Below are 20,988 nucleotides of genomic sequence, written 5' to 3' on the forward strand. Positions count from 1 at the left end.
ATATCCAGCACTTCACCTTTAAGGGAAGGTTCAAGTAGTCTCTGCCGAAACAATAAGAGAATCATCTGCCTGCAGCTGGAAGCAAAGGTCTTTCTTAATGATTTCACAGGATCATGGAATCACAGAATGGCATTACCGGTATTGGGAAACACCTTAAAAATCCCACTGCCATGCACAGGGACACCTTTCACTAGACCAGGTAGCTCAGAGCTCCATCCTACCTGTCCTTGAACACTACCAGGGGTGGGGCAGCCATGACTTCCCCGGGCAACTTGTTCCAGTGCCTCACCACCCTCACAGTAAAGAATTCTTCCCTAGTATCTAATCTAAACATACTCTTTCAGTTTTAAACCACTCCCCCTTTTCCTGCCACTACATGCTCCTGTGAATAGTCTCTCTCCACATTTCTTGTAGGCTCCCTTCAGGTACTGGAAGGCTGCAATTAAGTCACCTCTACTCCTTTTCTTTTCCAGGCTGAAAAATCCCAATTCTCTCAGCCTTACCTCATAAGATAAGTGCTCCATCCCTCTAATCAACTTGGTGACCCTGCTCTGGACCTGCTCCAACAGGTCCCTGTCTTTCCTGTGTTTAAATGCTACATTTGGTACAACGGTAGAGATCCAGAAAATTTAGAACTCTGAAAGAGGAATAAAATCTCAAGTACAGCATTTTCACAAAGAAATTATATCTTTGTGCTGCAGTTCATGTCCCAAGCTGGGCACTACTTAATTTTGATGCAACAAAATCCTGTGGGATCTCAACACAGTTTGTGTGATTCATCTCTGAAATACTATCTCCTAAAATCTTTCTCCTTAAATACCTTTATAGTTTCAGTAGGCACTCCAGGCTCTGGAACTTTATCCAAGTAAGTAGTCAAGTCTTGATCCACATGTTCAAACACTAATGTTAACTTGGTCTCTCTGTCTGTTCGTGACACGGTGCACACATCAAACAATCTGCAGAGAGGAAAAGAACAGAAGAGGTAAGTATACCTGAACCAGTACAGATGTACCTTGCATCTCAAGCATATCTATTTAAATTTCTTACAGTATACAGAATGGAAAAGAGCCTTCCAAAGGCAGACCAATCTTTGAGCTCTTGATTTCTCAGGTAACAACTGATACATCAAAATTACCATCTCAGTCTTTCACTTGTGAACTCTGAAATAGGATTAATTACTAAGAACTCATCAGCTGTTAAATGTAAAATAATTACATGAAAATAATTTATTTTTTTGACACAGCAACCTGAGTTACAACAGAAAATTACATGATATTTATACACATTCTAGGCTCCAATACTTATAGTCATTAAAAACAAAACAAAACAAAACCAAAAAAACAAACAAACAAAAAAAAAGGCAAGCCAGAAATAATTTTGAAAAATACATACGAATGTTTGCATGCACCTTCAGTTTCTTTCCACATAATTCCCATGTATAAATTCCTATGTATACCATTACACAGCTTTATATTTAGATCTTCAGCAGAAACAGAATTTTTTCACTGATTCCTCTTGCAAATTGCTGGATGCAAGAAATACCTCCAGAACCAGCACACTATTTGGAAAAAAAATCTTTGTGCACAAAATGTCACTACTTCTTTCATCACTTTTGGTCATTCTTTTACTGGAACTTCTTTATCACTTCACCTTGTTGCACAATACCGAACTAATTGACAAAGCTCTTCATAATTCCACATTCCTATCTGATTACTCTACTTTCTATTGTTTTCTCTTTTAAAGTAGGATTTCTCTCATCCTCTCCGTCTACCATGCCAGCTTTAACCACTGTTTTACCTTTTTCAAAAACATATGCCCATCCTTCTGTGCTTCACACCTATATTCATACCAGTGATTTTCAGTACCCTTCTTCAAGTCCTACTTCTACAAAATCCTAATAGGAAACCGTCTAAACAGCCAAAAGGACATTTCTTCCCTACTCACATACTTTACTCATGTGCTTATTCATTTATATTACAAGATCGGATCATATTTCTCTCTGAGGTAAGGCAGAAAAATGAATCACTACTTTTACTAGGTGATAGTAGATTTAAAAAAATGAATGAAGTTACTGAGAAGAAGGTCTAGACAGTTAAACTGAAGAATCTCTCATTAATAACAGACCAAACTAGTGTTGATACTATGGCTTATTTTTTCCAACATCCTGTCAGCGATAGGTGTATTACTGGTGTATTACTTTTATTTTTCATACTCTTCCTTAGAATACTTTATTGGAATTAAGAAGTGCAGGACACTTCTGGTAATTTTATCAAGTAGTATTTTTGTTGTTTGTTCAAGGACTAAAGGCTTTAAAGGTAGGATTTGAAAACAACTGATCACACACAAAGCCTTGGGGGTCCCTTCTTTTCCCAGATGACATCTAACAAACAGACAAGGACAAGATGTACGTGAGATCTTGCACTGAGATTTTATTTCTTACCTTAAATCTCAATGTATTTTACAAGAGAAGGAAACACTAGAACTGGCATAACCACTTGGGAAGAATGTAATTCAGGTTTAAGAGAGCAGTATTTTTCACTTGGCATTTACCATAGTAAGGCTGTGCTCTCATTTGACAGCATTTCCTAAATAATTTTTGTTCTGACACTAAAAAAAAAGTTTATTAGCCACCATATTTTGAAAATGTATACATGCACATTCACTTTAGGTTAAGGAAGCTTTTCAGTGAGTAATAAATTAGGAACCAGAGTTCCAGAATATGATAGTAAGACTGTCATCCTACCTCTGCTTAAAGACTAATCTGTAATCATAATCTGAACAAACAAACATTAATTAATATGCTAACACAGTGACTGTAAGAGAAAATGTGTTGGCACATTTCTCGTAATGACAGACACCGTTCTCTAAAATTCCCTCAATGGGATGTACATGTCCTGTACACGGTAAATCCGTTTTGTGAAAAGTCATAAACTTTCCTGAAAAGTGAAATTTACTGGTATTTGGCTGGAGGTTAATAATCTGCAATATATTTATATAAATCAACATGGAATGTAGCCGGACTGCCTATAACCCCAACACATGCAAATAGAGAGGAGCCAGACAGGTCTCAACATCTGAACATAAACACTGGAAAATATTTCCAACTGTATGATTCCTTTGTGTTGACCTACATTCACCTAAAATGTTCTAGAACACCCCTTTTGCCAGATATTTAATACACTGGCAAAACCCCCGTATTTTCAACTATAGCAGAGTTATAATTAAAGAAAAAAAGGAAAAAATATTTCACTGTATTAAACTTAGAAGCAACATGTAATTTCCAACTCACTGAGGAGGAAAATGTTGACTCTGTTAATTCTTCTGTATGTGGGTTATTTTGATTCTGGCATTTTCTGGCACAGCAAAATAAGGAACTCAGAGAAGCACAATTCTGGTTACCTTTTACTGAGTAATAGTATTATCACCGAGTATTAATATTATCTTTCATTTCCGTATACTCTTTATGTGAAACTCTAAATGTTTTACTGTTAATCATAAAAGCTCCAGATTCTGCACTGGGCTGGGTACAAGTACATTGTGTTTACTCACAGAAAATATAGCTGCTACCTTAGAAAGATAATTTAAAGCACAGGTTATTTTAATCCATGATATTACAAAAAAACAACATCTGGCATTGCTCCTGCTAATCATTCTTGAAATAGATTGAGAAAGACACAGCCTCTTTATTTAGTAGTTTCCACAGGGAAAAAACTGCTTTTTATAAATTATACTCTTACATTCACTGTGAGAATATCACCCATAAAATTGTCTTTGTTAATTAGGAACATCTCTACTGCCTACATTGCACATCTCTGAAGCCATTTCCTCATGATTTTCTGTATGTGACGCATTAACATTGCACGTGACTGCCTCTCTGGAATAGGCGACAGCAAAAGGCCTTTTATTTAAAGAGTTACTATGTGGACACTATCCTAAGTGAAGTAAATGTACCTCAATTAATACAGGATTTCCATACCGAATACTTTGTAAACACAAGCCCTGCCCTTCTATTGTACTTACAAAAGAAACGTTTGAATTATTTGATTAAAGTAAGATCCGCTATGGGAAATCCTGCAAGTATTTAACAAGATGTTTGGCTGGGAGTCATACACCGCCCAGCGTGTCCATCTGAACTGGAACAGTGTTGAGGAGACACTAACGGAGAACCTGGGTTTTAATGCAGACATTTTTTCAAGTTAATTGTACTCAAGCAGGGGCTTATCAGCTACAAATCTCTGTTTTATTTTATGTGTTTAGTGCCTAGTGGATCTTCCTATAATCCAGCAGAATACCTGCCTTCCTGCAAAAAATGCTTTGGGATTTTTTGCATGCAGAAAAACAGATGATGCTCCTTACAGTCTCCATAGCTTCTTACAACACAAAGTCTGACAAATGCCACCTTAGTTCACTTTCATTTTACAAAACGAATACCGAATACTTTTAAAGGAAAGACAGTTACTAACTTGAAAACTACTGCATCTACTGAGTGGTAGATTATAACTGATCCCAGAAAGTCCCTAAATGTTACTAGATTTGCTTTTGAGATGATCTGAGAACTGCTATGAAGTTTCCCGCTTTCAAGTAGTATAAACATTTTTTCCAGAGCAAACTGAGATAACAGAGATGGAGATCAGGCCCATCAGCCCAAGACACCTGCAAGAAATACCGAAAGACAGATCTGACTGTAAGACCTGAAATAAATGAAGGATATAATTTCTCTTGGCTATTGTCAAACAGAGGAGTAGGTGCATTTGGAAAACTAACTGGATCATAGTCAAAAGGAAGACCAAGAATTAGATACTTGCTGCCAATGCATTCAAGGGCTTGCTGTTATTTTTACTGCAGTAGGACTAAGCCAACATGAACACATATGTATCCCTGTACGGTCACTCACAGCACTGAACAAAACCAGTCCTTGACTCCTAAAGATTTCTAATAACATGGATTTACTTTAATTTTCTTTGGAACAGTGTCTTCCTCAAAAGAGTTACTTCCCAGCTTATGCATAACAGAGGAAGACAATTGGAGCCTTTGATTTATGTGTAGGAGAAATGCTTTAGAAGACTGTGGTTACATAAACAGTGGCATAATAATATGCTACAGTTTTAAGATTTCACAAGTCTTAGCAAATACACAGATGAAAAGAGTTTGGTGGCCTCAACCTAACTCTGAAAGGTATTTATCTGCATGACAGAAAGCCAGCACAGAACTTGTGTATTGACAGTGTTTATGTAAACAACAGAAGACTGGGATACCAAGACTATCATAGGCCATGACTGAGGTTTATTGACAAATAAGGGGAGGAGGACCTGAACAACTTCTGCTTTTACTGCCTTTGGCTCAGGTTAATCCTGGAAGTTCATAACCACAGAAAAATTTCTGCATCTCATACCTAGACGTATTGAAGAACGACAGTAGGTTGTCCTTTTAGTCCGAATTTCAGCAGCAGCCTCAGACTCCTGTGTTCTCAAGAAGTCACTCAGCAGCAAGCCCTTTGTACACCCCAACTTTATAAACTAGGTACTCCTTAAAAAAAACAGTTTTACCCCCACTTTTAATATTAGCTACCTTTTCCTTTCTTGATTTTGATGCAAAAAAAGACTGCTGACAGAAACCAGTCTCTACTTGGAATCACAAATACCCAATGTATTGGAACAAAGGGGTCATCTTTCGGACGAAGAAGACAATAGCTGGGCAACTGGAGTGGAACATGTGCATTAGGAGAACCAAGTCCCACGTAGCAAAACAGGAAATAGAGTTTCCCACTCTGAAACATATGACAGAGTTCTTTCCCTCTGTTCAGGACATACTGCTTTGTCTCATTTTAATCAGTAATCAACCACTTCTCCAGGCCTCTGAAAGCTGGTATTTCAGATGTAGAGTTTTCTTGCTCAAAGGAGTCTTAGTAAAATAGTTTTAGATGGGAAAAAAGTGCACATGCAGAGGAAGAGGCCGCTAAATTCAAAGTATTAAAATGGCTTTTTTCCTGGTGTAACATCCGAAGAGCCACAGAGTAATGCAAGACCTAAGTTCCATTTTCAGAGGCATGTGGGGTTTTCAAGAGCTTCACAATGTACTTGTAACTCCAGCTGCAGCTGCCCCAGTGTGTACCAGTGCTTAAGGTATGGCTCCACAGCAGACTGCAACATAACAAAGACTCTGACTGCACCAACAGAACCACCTCAGTACTGGAAACACACAGCATGAGGGCACAGCACTGCCTGCAGCACAGCCAGCGAGCCCGGAGTCAGCTCCATCCAGCAACAAGTCAGATGCCCAGAGCCAAACCTGATTAAACAATCTTGGGTATGTCTACAGTGTTCACAGCAACTTTATGGCTTAAATCCTTATTCTCTACTTTCTATTGAGTTTGTGAACATTTCTCCAGCTTTGCTATCCTTCCAGGGAAGAGTAGCAGAATCACCTTTTGTCTCCAGGAGAAATCTCCTTCAGGCAAACAGCAGTAAAGGCAGAACTTAACATCAGGTAAAATCAATTAATTTATCTAGGACAAGTAGATGTTCTGTAGATAGACATTTTCAACTCTGAAGTCACTCATTCATTATCTGCTGTGCGCAGAGCAGAAACAGCTACTGCGGAGAAGCAACTGTACAATGAAAGAAGGGCAGCAGAAAGTCCTGTTCTGGACACCCACTCCAGCAGAGCCCAGCCAACACTGCTGCTTACAGCCCACTCACCAGTGAGGTTTAAGGAAAGGAAGGGGGACATTAGGATGACAAGGCAATCGTTCATCTGCAAGCTGAGCTTTATGCTGTAATTTTTTCCAGTCTCTCTCCCTCTCTGACTTGGAAAAATTATTTAAAATGCTTAGCTGTATAAAAGAGGTTTTTGTTCTTTAAGTGTGCGTGAGGAAGAGACAGAGAAAGTGACAGAGAGAAATAGATGCTCGTGAAAGCGAAGTAAATAGCACTGGCTAAAGTCCGATAGAGTGGGCTGACTGGGCAAGCGTTCAACACTCAGTCCCGACTGCAGCCCTGACCTGCAACACCCCTGCTCTCCTGCACTGGGCCCCACTCAAGCAATGACGAGCTCTGGTGCCAGACTGAATGGTTTTGTGATGCAGACAAATGTCTGCTCCGATGAAACCACCAAAACCAGTTTTCATTTTCAACAGAAACCAAGATTTGTGCCCAAAAGATGAAAAGGCTAAGGACATTTTCTCAGTGTGCCACCCAAGCCACTAAAAGATGCAGTTGTTAAAAGAGTTTTACTTCAAGGAAAAATAGGCCGGACAAGATGTTCTCTGCACCTTTCTTTGTTTATAGCAGTACGCTGTCTATTTCAGCCCTCACACCGTCATTTCTCTTTCACCTTCTTCGCAGAGGGAGATTATCTTTTAACAGACAAGGACCAGAAAAGGATCACGTGAGACTCCGTAATTCAAACTATATCCTGCCTTGCAGAACTCCTCTTCAGGACTTATCTTACAGTTCACCAGTGTTTAAAATGCTTAATTCCTCACCAGTCCATGAACAATCTCACTGCAACTGATTTTATCCAAACTGGCCACACACAGAGCCCTTGACAATATGGAGGGAAAATACCAACTGGGTGGTGCCTGAACACACGCCTGTGTGCTGCCATAGCAAACACTCTGTCCCAGGGCAGGCCAGGGACACGCCAAGTCACCCCTGAATCAGAAAAATAACATGGCCTGTTATGAAGACAGTCGTTGACAGATTGTTTAGGATCAGCAATAGCTGTCTGACCTATTCATAGTGCTCTCATGTGATCCTTCAACAAGCAAATGTACACTGCCTTTCCAAGTCATGTACTGCTGCTATACAGTGCTGTGAGCTTCCAGCAAGCTTCCGTAAGCTTCCAGTTAGAGTACAAAAAAGATGCTCCCATTCATTGGCAGTGTGTTTGCATCTGTTGTTTTTCTAGATTTTCTTTATAATACCTTCCTCGGAGAACAGCTGTATTCCTTTTTAGATTCCCTAATTTGCTCAACATGTAAGTAGAACTTATGCCTGAATATTGATTTTGCTTAATTCAAATAAAAGGAGCCCAGATGTTATTCTGGACTTCCAGCTGTACATGGTGTAAAAATACAACAAAATCCAGTCTTTACTGTAGCTCACAAACTGCTTGTTACAGACTCCACATTTCAGTTTATATTTTGAATTCATTCTTGCGCCAGACCTACAGGATCTAAATCTAAGAACATCTCTCTTCTAGATTTAAGTAAAAACAACTCATCTTCAAAATTTATATTTACAACAGTATCAATTATCATTCATTCTTCAGTGGCTTAATAATCTAATCTATGTACACATGAGATTTAATCATGATGCAAACATATCAAAAGTAACACTCCACAAAAAAAAGATTCATAGCAAAAAGTCAAATTTGAAGTCCTGTTCGACACTCTGTACAATCTCATCGTTTTTTAAAAGCTTGCAATGTAACAGCAGTTCCTAAGGTATTTAATTCAGCTTTTAAAAAATTGTATATAATTGCAATGCAAATTTGAGTACAAACTCTTGCTTCTTATAGATTCATAGGAGAACCTAAGAATAACACAGCAGCTACTGTAGGTGACAGAAGAGGTCCTCTGTTTTGATGCTTATCATCAATCCAGGGGCTGCTGTTCCTGAAAGACCTCCAGGTTATTCTATGACCACAATTACTCTGGATGATGGTGGATGCACTGAAATCTCATGTGCTGTTTGAGCTCTAATTAACCACTCAGCATAGGCTTGGGAATACAAGCAACCTGAGAAGAAGCATCCTGACTGAGAGTTATTCTGAGCGGCCTAGCTGTCAGACACTGAAAAAAGCAAACTACGGGGCCTTGTTAATACACCTGAGTGCTGATGATGTTGCTACCACTTCCCAGGATGGACCAGCAGTGGCAGCACTTGAAAGGAGTCCAAAGCCATGATGTGATGGTGAAGAGCAGGGGACACAGAGCAATAGATATTTTGTTGTGGTTCTGTTACTAGCATCAAGTAAGAAAATACATATTTTTGTAAGAAAATACGTTTCTATGTTTCATAGGTAGAGCTGGGACCAAACAGTTTGTCTTTACCAAATAAGGATCAAGAGATGACTTTTAGATGGGGAAAACTTCCACAGTTTAACAACACCATGAATTCCATTGCTAAAGTAAAAGAGCACAAAACAGAAGAAAAAAAAGCCTTAAGAAAAACAAAAGGCTAAATTGGCTAAAGCTGACAATACTATACATGCACAATGTAAATAGGAAGCATATATGTTAGTAAAAAGAGATGGTAATAAGAAAACAAAATGAATTCTTTTAAATCATTTGAATTGTGCTGTTCTAATGTATTCAGGGAATACTGTTACTAAGGGATTCTACAGACCTTTTAATGTAACACGTTATAGATCCATGTATTAAACATAAATAATCAATCCAAATATAAACAAATGGGTATGAGAGTGAACCATGCACTGTTTTACTGCGGTTTACTCCTTTGTCTCCTAATTGCTTTCTGTTTAATACATGGATATATAAAGTGTTACATTAAAAGGTCTGTAGAATCCCTTAGTAACAGTATTCCCTGAATACATTAGAACAGCACAATTCAAATGATTTAAAAGAATTCATTTTGTTTTCTTACTAACAAAGGAGTAAACCACAGTAAAACAGCGCATGGTTCACTCTCATACCCATTTGTTTATATTTGGATTTATTATTATGTATAATTTCTTCAATAAAAAGTTATTGTCTCTCTAAATGACATTATTAAAAGGAAATCCTTGGTAAGAGAATGAAACCAACATCACTGGGAAATAGGGTGCAAACTTCTACCAATCTGTTTATTGCTGTGACAGGTCAGTTGACATGACAACACAAGCTTTGAGTAGTACTGTACTACATTTTTTTCAGACCTGTCAGTAGAAGAATGCATTTTTGAACCCAGAGTATCAGCGTGCAGAGTAAACTTGTCATAGATCTTGACCTTGCATGATCCACCAGCCCTGAACTACCAAAGAACTTATGCTGCACTTAACCTGCAGCATGCAAAACACCTGGGTGATCTCTAAGTATACACACCACCTAAAGCTTCATGTGCCATATCTGCCGGGTATCTTTCCTCTTTCTTAGCCAGTCATCACCTGGATAGAGCAATGTAAACCCCTGTCTGCCATTTCAACCCCTATATGATTTTTTAGCTATGCCATGAGAACTCTACCACTTGAGGCCCAACATGCATGGTCCCCTTTTGCACTTAAGCATTCTTACCTGTACCACAATCTCTGCTCCCTAACTTTTTAGTTACCCTTAAGTACTCAATTCATGAATATGGGCATTCATCTCTGAAAACTATGGTCATGATGTATTCTAAGGCATTCATCACAGTATTTGTTTGTCCTTAAATTCTGAAATTAATAAACTGTGAACCGTTGTTTTCCCAGTCTTAACCTGGAGGACGAGAAAACAGCAATAGATGTGAAGAGTTCCCGTTATCTTAAAAATGGAAACAGTTGTTTAACACCAGATATTGAAACTGCATGAAAACAACTTTTAAAAAATTTCTACATCTGTTGAAAGAACCTTTTTATGGATTCACTAGAACTGCTCAAAATTTCCTGAAAATGGATCAGACATATCTGCCCACTTTCAAGACAAATGGTTAGGTGGCGAATGCAGTTGCCACATTCAGGATTAAGTCAAGTGAAAATCCAAAAGGTGTCTTACACATTGTGTGTTGCTTTCCACAAATTTTGTCCTGCATGAGGTTGTATCATGTAAAAACAGAAATGCAGTTCACAGTGCTTTTTGTATACACATGGTAAGGAGAGTGAATTCCCTCAGGCTTTGATGCCAAATGTATTCCCAGTAATACTCCTGTGTGCCATGATGCCAGCAGCACCATGAACTTCAGACAAAGAGAATTCCTTATTCACTTCAGCCAAACCTGGAAGGGAGCACAGTGAACTTAAGCAACCTTCCAGTGGCACTGTACTGTGTCCTGTCACCACTACTTCACATGCTACGAATAACATCCCATCTGCCCAAAAGTAAACAGCACTCAGCTGATTTCCAAAAATCAAAATACAAAGGCAATGGCTCACATGGTTAAGAAAAACAAATAGGATCTGGCCAGGTTTTGTGAGGAAGCCAGATCTACACACATAAACACTGCCCTCTTCTTTTTAAGTTGCAGATGTAACAGAAAAACTGAGTGGCAGAGTAATAGATAACTTTATGAGAAAAAGCGAAGTGTGAGAGTATATTTATTCTAAAACTAAAGTATCAAAACTATGGGACTACAAAGTACTTAGATTCAGCAGAAGGCGGATTTAAGGCTTGTAAGAAAACGAACAACTTCATTGAACATAGCAGTCTTTGGCTAGCCATCATCAGACAGGTCAAATGCCATCCACCTACACCACAGCCCTGCACAGCCTGTGAAGCAATGGGTTCTCCTCTCAGCTTCCATGGAAGAGATACAAATCCTGGAATGGAGCTACTCAGCGACTGGGGGTTAGTTTGAATGGGTTATGTAGGTCTTCATTTATTCAGGAGGAAGAAGTAAGTTGACTGAATCACTCTGGGGAAGGCACTATCTCTCCCTGCTTGCCTAAATGACTAACTTAGAAAAGATGCTTTAATTTAACTGAATTTAGAAGATAATATTACTTCCCAGAAAGATTGTAACTGATCAATTTTACTTGGTGGGAATGCAACTTCTGTTCAATTCATTTCTGAAGCTATTTTAAAATATTTCTTCCATGTAGAAGTTAAAAGAAAATGGGAGACAAGTCAAAAGAAAAAAAAGACACTAAAAACACCTCTTCCCTAATAACTCAACGCTCAAAGACCAGGATCAATCCTAAACAGCTCAACATACAAGAGACTTTACCTAGGCCTCATGAAGTTGCTACATTTATTTAATTGGCTTTGGCACAGGTCCAGAATTTCCTTTAATGTTAAAGAGAGTTTCACCTGTGACAAACTTTCAGGACTGAGTTTAATATTCATGTTCTGAAGACCAGAAACAAATGGGACTAATAAATCTTCAATAGAAATTTACAAGATTCTTCTGGCTTAATAAATTTAGCTGGGGGCAATTGCTCTTAAACACTGGAGACATAAAAAGGGATCCTTTTCCCCATTAGCATGCAAATTCCTTACATGTTTCATCAGAACTACATCTTGCAAGTGTTTTAAAAGTTGGACACCATTGTGGTCTTTTTCCCATTTGGTGCCATTCAAATGTGGCCATGCAAGCTCCTTGTCTGTCCTGTCATTTCTTCTATGAAGCTGTCTTTTTTTCTTTTTTCATTAATTCATAGCACATGTAAAGTAAACCAAAAATATCTATTTTTGTAAGATTCTCACGTGCTGTCATCCTCCAGTTCTTAAGGTAGATGTCTTATACACGTTTCCTCCCTTTCTAGCCCGTTTACACGGCACAGTGAGCCAACCATTTAAAGATTAACGCACATGGAGTGAAGTATTCTACAGACTACACAGCTCTTTAAGTATTTCCTTTAAACTCTTGCACACATATGTAAAAGAAAACAAATTAAAGATTATTTGAAGAGTTTGGCAAAGAAAATGAGGTGTTAGTAGCATTTTGAGCTGGCAATAAATTTTATTTGACTGTTTTATTACTACAGGGCAAAGGCAACTATTTCTTTTGGGGTGTCTTTCAGCAGCATGAGATGAAGGTTTACATTTTCATGTATGGGTAGTTTTGAAATAAATTCAGCATTCTGTAAATTACAGTTTGCGTCAGATGTAAACACACGGCAAAGCTGGTTTTTGATTGTTTTGCATACATCATCTTTCACATTTCTGAAAGAAATGAGCAAACTGAACTAAATCTCGCAAAACAAGGTCTAAGGCAAATGAAAACAAGGCCCGAGTACCCAGGTGGTGCCAGCAAAGCACGGTGTGCTCTGCGATGCCCAGGCAGACAGCAAGGGTACAGGCCAAGCTGAGGGAGGCCTGAGCACAGCGGAGCCCGTGGCTGAGGCTGCAGGGCTAGCCAGCATGGCTTCGTGGCCACTAGCCAGCTCACAGCATCAGTGGAGCTGGGAGGCATCGGCCTGGGAGTGAGGCAGGGCTGGCTCCCATCTGCTTGCAAATGCTGCAAGGACTCACAAAGCAGTGGACATTATCGCTGGCTGGGGGCTATGTACAAATCATGAATGGGATGGGACTGCTAGGAACGTGCCTTGAGCTGTTTTATTTTCCAGCATCAGTCTCATTACATGGCTATGACAATGGGAAGATGCCATCAGCTCCCATCCCAGGCAGCAGACAAAGAACTTAACGTTACAACTTACTTTAAAACTTTCTTGACCAATCACACAAAGCTAAGCATATTGACAGTAGTTCCATCCAGCCACTATAAGCACATGTAACTTTGGTTAAAAAAATGCTTGCCTATTTTGAATACAATACCTGCTTGTAAGCCTTAAAACACAATGCACAGAGTTCCATTATTAAGCTCAGAACTTCCTAATATCTTGCTAGATATACTTTTCTGCAGCTTAAGGAGTTACTCTAGACAAGTGTTAATACACAGACCATTGTTCTATTTGTCCTTTTCTACTTCTTACATTATTTTTCTGCTGACCTATCTTATGGCTACTACTTAGCTCTAATCACAGCTCTGCTGTCTCTGAGGCCTGCCTTTTGCAGCTCTCCCAAAACCCTCTGATTTTATGGATTCCCATAGACATGGATTACTTAAGATCATCGAGCTCAGTGAGAGCCTTAATTTGCCAGGCACTATCAATTCAGGTCTGTCCTGCTCTTACACTATTCCCTACACCAGGAACCACCTTTCTCACTTCAGAGTATAAATACTGGCTAAGATAGAAATTGTTCTAACCCTTTCTAAGCCATGTATGAATTGTTTTATCAATGTAATTATTTTAATTTCAAGAATGAGTCAAGAGACAATGAGGGCTGAAAGGGTTGCTCCTCATCATTTTCTATATTCCATCCCTAAACTCCGCAATTTACCTCTGCTGCCAGAAACAGCACAAAAATACCACAGTTGATGGTCTTAAGCCTTTGTAGAGTTGACTAAACAGGCAATGGTGCACAACATACAGGCCCCACAGAACCACCACAGTCTACAAAAGCTTTTTCTGTGGTCAGCCTGCCTATTCCAGTGACACACTACTTTTTTTCGCCTAATCTTCACCTTTTTCCCATCTAACAGAAACACTTACTTCTCTTAGTTCTACTTTAGTGCTTCTCTTTATCTTCAACTTTAAAGAGCAGTCAAGTTAAAAACAAATTGTCACAAATATGAAAAGTATGTAATCATACTGGACATCATCAGAAAAGTACAAGTTTTTATGTGAATCTTCAGGCCCACTGCACCATAGATATTTAATTATGGTGGCACTGAACTACCAATTTTATCAATTGCTATATCATATAACTTCTGAAATTTTGTGTGAGTGAACAGTTACCAGGGATACCAGCCCACAAAGATATTTTTTTTTCACTGACATGTCCAACACACGATGGAATAGAAAGAGGCAGGAAATAAGATTTTAAACTCAAGAACTAATTAAATTGAATAGATACAGGGAACACATTAAGGGAATGTACGACCTTAGACAGTAAAGATGTGGCTCCATTAATTGCATGGAGGAAAAAAAAAAACTGTCAAGGTAAGTTAAGTGATTTAGGAACAAATGTCCCAAATTACAAAATAATCTATGTATTTAGGGTAATCAGTACATTTGGGAATCACTTGTCCAAACTCTCAAAGATTCTCAATGACTTCTCAATGATTTTTGATTAATATCCTAAAGCCTAAATCACAATATGAGACTGGAAGAAAAAACTGAGACTAGTTGCCTGCATAAATAAGCACTCACACAAAATACATTTACATCAAGAATGTAGATATTGCAGGCCACAAGATGCTTCCCACTCTTCCAACAGCAAATGCAGAGCTAGGAAAGATCCAGCCCTGGAGCTTTTCCTTATGGCGCACTTTAGTTTGAGACCCCTTCCATCACCCCAGGTCCCTGAAGCAGTAGGATATTCGTGAAATAAAACTCCTAAGTTATTCCAGGAAGCTGACCTCTACCATTTTACACCGGATATTAAATAGACCCCAGCTGTCTCCACTTAGAAGTGACTTAGTTCACATGTTTTATAAAGGTCCATTCAACTGCCTTCTGAGTTATCGCAGAATTGAAGTGACTTTCTGTGAAGAAAAACAAACTATCCGGTGATTTCCCTCACCTCCTTTTCATGCAGGCATATCTTCTGTGTTTTCAAACATCACAACTGGCATCTAGATATTCTAATATAATAATCTGTGTCTTGATTATGAAAATATTTGACTGACAAAAAGCTGTCTCAATTCCATTTGAAGAAACATACAAAGTAAAGCTCTATTTTTTGCTTAATCCAGGTAGACACAGTAGTCTTCATTTCTACAGATGCCTCTGTATGCAAGCGCTTATGGTGTATGACTATGGACCTAAAAACAGTACAGTTCACACAACTTCACCAAAGAAGGCAGAGATGACATGGATTTAGATGTTTCAAAGCAAAAGAACATTTCTTAAGTCTTATGAAAATAACAGTGATCAATATATTAGAAAAGCCATGATAATCCATGTCCACTCAGAAAATTTTCGTTTTATTTCAATAACTCAACAGACTTTTCAAAAAAAGCCTCCATTTAAAAGCTGACTTAAAAAAGCCTCCATTTAAAAGCTGATTTAAATGTTACTGCAGTATTTTTGTATAAAGGATGTGCTCTGGGATGACTGAATTCTCGAACTGAGTGACTAATCCTGATAAGGGATGGCAATTTGATGCTTGAAAGAAGAAAGATTAAAGTGATCTTGAATTCTGCAAGATCTGAAAACTTTTAGAAAATATTAAAGGAGATACATACATAATCTAAATATTCTCTAAAGCCCTTAAAAATATGTATTTGTACTGCGAACAAGAGGAGAAAAAAGTCATCTACTAAAAAAAAATAGTTGTGCTGCTTTAAAACATTGACATTCCCTGTTCAGTTGCCTGCTGCCCAGGTGAGGTTAAGCCAATAGATGCCAAAAGGTGCCTGGGCTCTTTGCCACTGACATTAGGATTTATAATTTATGTTTACTCTTCCCAGAACACATTAAATAAAATGTACTATTTTATTATCCTTAAGAGTGAGATGGCATTTCAGTTCCATGTTCCAATTTTCAATGCCATGCAACTTTTTAAAAACCATTAGCTTTTGGGATGGTTTTTTCCCTGACTTGCCCTTACCCCCTTTCCATTTTTTCTAAACTTTAAAAAAGAAAACTGTTCACACATTTTTAAAGCACAGGCAATAAATGTCTAACAATTCTAATCCATGTTACAAAATAATAATTCTCAAGTTAAATGGAATCAAATCTTGACATTTTCATGGTTTTCCTTTTCCACATATACCCACATATCCAATATGCACATCCAAACAGCTTAATAGAGTAGATTATTTACTTTACTACTACTACATTGTCTTAGTAGATCCATAATAAACAAAACTGTTTTCAAGCCTGTTATGTCAAATTATAAAACAGACACTTAATATAAAAAATCACAGAGCAGAATCTTTCAGCAGTATTGATTGACTGATTTTGAAAGCTATTACTGAGCAATGTGGGCTGACATGTTTTGAGTTCATGGAAAAATAGAAATTCCCCCAGAATTATTCCAAGAGACAAAGGTATAGCACCCCTGCTTTACAAAAACTCAGAGGTCTTGGATAATTCAGATTGGAATGTAAGTTAGACACCAGAGTTTTCCAACTATTTGGAATTGTACAATCGTGCAATTTGCCCAAAATTAAACTGAGGCAATGAAACTATGTGCAGCATCAAAGTGCTTTCAATAATGACATAATAAACCCACTTAGTGGCAAATCCTGTATGAGATCAGTATGGCAGAGTGAAGAGTAATGACAAAAAGAGAAACCACAACTGAGAAAGCTTTGAAAGGTGTCTTAAACTACTTGTAGACCCCATGAGCGGCCATCTCCAACACACATCATCAGTTACTTTTTCTCTTGTAAAGCATTAACGATGTTTTACCAAAATGGCTTCTGCTGGAGCTTAAAACTGAGTGCAGGGTAAGCAGGTAATGTCCATCCATCCCATCTACTATCAGCTTCCTTTAGCACTTTACTGCCAAACACAAACTAGAAGCAGACTATCTGAAGACAGTAAATTTCACAGAGACCCACACTCTCCTATTACAGAAAGTGCATAAATTTTGCCAAGTGATAAAAACTAGTGCCATGCACAAGTTGTTACCAACAATCCACATATGATAAACTTTGGTTAAAAAAAATTTCCCCTATAATACTAATTTCGTCTTCCATCTAAATTCTTATAGTCTAAGTACCCTCTGATTTCTATACTAACGTTTTGTTCCCCTACAAAATAATTTCCTATTTGATTCTGTGACAGCTGTTATTTACTGCACAAACTCTCTACTAGCACTTCCACTTTTCACCTTCAAACTTTAGTGACTGGCTTTAATCTCACTGAGATCAAGCAAGCTACAGTTGGGTGGCCACCCTACATGAGAATCATGAACTGGTTTGGGATGGAAGGGACCTTAAAGATCATCTACTTCCAATCCCCCTACCATGCACCCTTCACTAGACTAGGTTGCTCAGCTTCATCCAGTCCGCCCTTGAACACATCCATGGATAGGGCACCCAGCACTTTTCTGGGCAACCTGCTGAGTGAGTCACCTACCCTCACAGTAAAGAAATTCCTAATATCTAATCTTTCCTAATACCTATTTCCTAATATCTAATCCAAACCCACCCTCTTTCAGTTTGAAGCCACTCTCTCTTGTTCTGTCACCACAAGCCCTTGTGAAAAGTCCCCCTCCTTCATTTCTGTAGGTTCCCTTCAGGTACTGGAAGGACACAAATAGATCATCCCAAAGCCTTCTTTTTTCTAAGCTGAACACAAATGTTTCAGCCTTCTCTCACAGGAGAGGTGCTCCATCGTTCTAACCATCTCAGTGGCCCTGCTCTGGACTTGCTCCAACAGGTCCATGTACTTCCTGAGCTGGGGACCCTGAAGCTGGATGCAGGGTTCCAGGTGGGGTCTCTCTCACCAGAGCAGAGCAGAGGGACAGAATCCCCTCCCTCACCCTGATGGCCACACTGCTTTGGATGCAGCCCAGGACACTTTTGACCTTCTGGGCTGTGAGTGCACATGGATGGATCATGTCCAGCCTTTCATCCACCAGCACCCCCAGGTCCTTCTCCAAAGGGGTGCCCTTAATCCCTTCATCCCCCAGCCTGTGTTGATACTGGGGATTGCCCTGACCCAGATGCAGCACCAATACTTGGTCTTGTTAAACCTCATGATTTCCCATGGCCCCACTTCTCAAGCTTGTCCACCTGGGCTCCCTCTAGAGTCAAAATGAGCATTTCTAGAGAGCAATTAATTTTACTCCAGTGTGGGCACCAAGGGTGAGTCGGATGAATTATTCTCCTAAAGCACATGCTCACTCTCCATTCACTACAGGGAGATCCTAAATGACTAAGATGGAATACACTTTTAATATTCAGATTAATAAAGTGTCTAATCGCAATTACCTCACATGGCTATATTGTTATGCATGGCTATGTGTACCTTTTGTGAGTCCATCATGATACACTGGAGCACAGCCATAAAAAGGGTGAAGGTCTTTTGTCTCCCTTGAACATCGCCCATTTCTTCAAAGAGTTTAAGAATCCAATACTCTTAAACTGCACTGCTGTATCTACCACCCAGGAGGAGGATATAGATCAAAACAGCAGCCAGGATTTCAATGACTGAAGAGAGCATGGATGTCAGGGAATGGTGTATGACCCAAGTGACAAAAACTGTGCTGCTGTAACTCTCTACTTAAGTACCCACCATTTCAAATCTAAGACTTTTCAAATCATTCCTCTTGACTGCTGAATTTTTGATTACTTCTTGTTTTTTAATCTCTCTATTCTAAAGCCTATTGTTACTATGTCAATTTTGGGAATCACCCCTTTTCCAAAAAATGTCAGACTTAATTATTGTGGGCACTATGACTGTGTGACTTGACTATTAAAATTTCTTAAATCAGCTACTGAAAGTTACTTCAGGCTATGCAGAGAGTGATCTCTCTTTTTTGTACTCCAGGAAGAGCTACTTCATTGATTGTATCTCTAAGTTATGTCTTAAAATCTTGTCTACTTGTCTTTAAACTTTGTCTATGATGAACAGTGGTTAAATTGTGCTTTATGAGTATTTTCATGAACTTAGTTTACTTTACAGCTTCTTCTAGAATCACAGGTTCAATATCCTTTCATGGATGTACAGGACAGCAAAAGATTATTTCCTTTTCACGACTTAAGCTTTGTTTCTGCAGAATAGTCCTGTTCACTCAACTCTGGGTTACTGGAAACCAAGCAGTCTTTGAACTGTATTTTCTTACAGACAGAATATCCTTTTGATTTGGGAGATTCCAATATACTTTAAATGTCTCCTAAGAAAATTCGCTCATCACTGTCATTCACCTGTCTGCCATTTATCTATATCCACAAATACCTTTTATTTTTAGTCAAATGGATTATCTGTCTCTTCTGTGCAAATCCTAACTGTTGTTGTTCTTGTAATCCCACGATCCTCAGTTTTAGTCTCACTGCTGTATTTTTTCACTTCTGTACAAATATTTGCTTCTAATAACTGACATCTCTAAGTGATGTTTTAATCTGACCAAATAAAATTTAACAGTAATAAAACCTTCTTGAGTTATTAAGAATAGAGACAATATGAATAATAAGCAACAGAGAATTGAGAAATGCCACTTATTTTTTTTTCAAAGTATGCTACAAATATAAAGGCAGTAGGATGAATGGGATTCTAGGCAATGAGGAGATACAGGCGTTGAGTTATGCAGAAGTATTAACTTGTCTGGGCTCTGCCTTAAGTTTAATGAGACATATCATTCTAATTTTCAGACTATAGTCATTGATTCCAACCTGTCTGGATATGGGTATTACTGCTTTGATCAAAACTTGTTGCTCAGCATTTTATAAAAAGCAGAGATAAACAGTGAGGCAACAAATTGATTAAAGATGTCTGCAAGGAAACCACAAAGATCAGTGGGTAGGCCTATCTCCATTAACAATCTAGAAGGTTATCTAAGGATAAAACAACACACTAATTAAAGTGCAGATGTTGCCTAATCTCTGTGTCATAAAGTTCACAAATACAAAGTATGCTGACAGATAAAGTCGGCAAAACGAGATTCACTTTATAATCTACTTCCTAGCACAGAGGAGGAATACAGGTCATTGACTTTCACTGTCCTGAAAGAACCTGGAAATCAGTAATAAAGGTTCTAGAGCTGTGTTAGTGAGTAACATTAGACATGAACTTCAATACTGTACAGCAAAGTCTCTAACTGTAGCTCTAGAAGCATTTGCACTAGAAGCATTTGCCCTTGAAGAAAGGAGATGCACACTGCTGATGCAACCTGGAGTTTGAGAGATAACGTTGTACAAGATGCTTAGGTAACAAGACAGAAGCAGACATCAAATATTTCAGAGGATACATATGAGTTAGTGAGGAATTATTTGTGGTGCAAAAAGGCAGCGTAATTAGGAGTGAAACAGGTCAGCAGAAATGCTAAATCCACTTCAGTGAAAAACCCAATGAATTGTTATACCCCAGTTTGGTGAACTCAATAGTTGGAGTATCTAAACGCTAAATGGTGAAGTCTCAAACATGCATGCTTGATGGGACACCTCTGCACAGTCTGCCTGTGCAATGCATTTCTGTTCATCTTAACATTAGGACTTTATGATCCGAACAATCACAGCTGTTTGAATCAGTGTAGCTCTTTCAATTCCCCAGAGGAAACTCAAGCCCTAAGTTTGCAACTTGATTCCTGGATTAGCTGGAAGATGTGTATGCAATTCCGCCATTAGCAGCAAGTGTTAGGCTGATGACACAGGTGAACATATTGAACTGCATATTGCT

General features: G+C 38.6%; 1 protein-coding gene across 1 annotated transcript in view; it reads right to left on the reverse strand.

Moving 5' to 3' along the window:
* Nucleotides 1-20,988, reverse strand: part of CDK6 (cyclin dependent kinase 6) — a 127,906-nt gene that overhangs the window by 96,278 nt on the left and 10,640 nt on the right. Inside the window, exon 2 of the mRNA XM_038130146.1 lies at nucleotides 821-956. Coding sequence (XP_037986074.1) covers nucleotides 821-956 — 136 coding nt within the window. The remainder of the gene's footprint in view (nucleotides 1-820; nucleotides 957-20,988) is intronic.

This window comes from Motacilla alba, chromosome 2 (assembly GCF_015832195.1).
Source record: "Motacilla alba alba isolate MOTALB_02 chromosome 2, Motacilla_alba_V1.0_pri, whole genome shotgun sequence".
Classification (NCBI taxonomy): domain Eukaryota; kingdom Metazoa; phylum Chordata; class Aves; order Passeriformes; family Motacillidae; genus Motacilla; species Motacilla alba.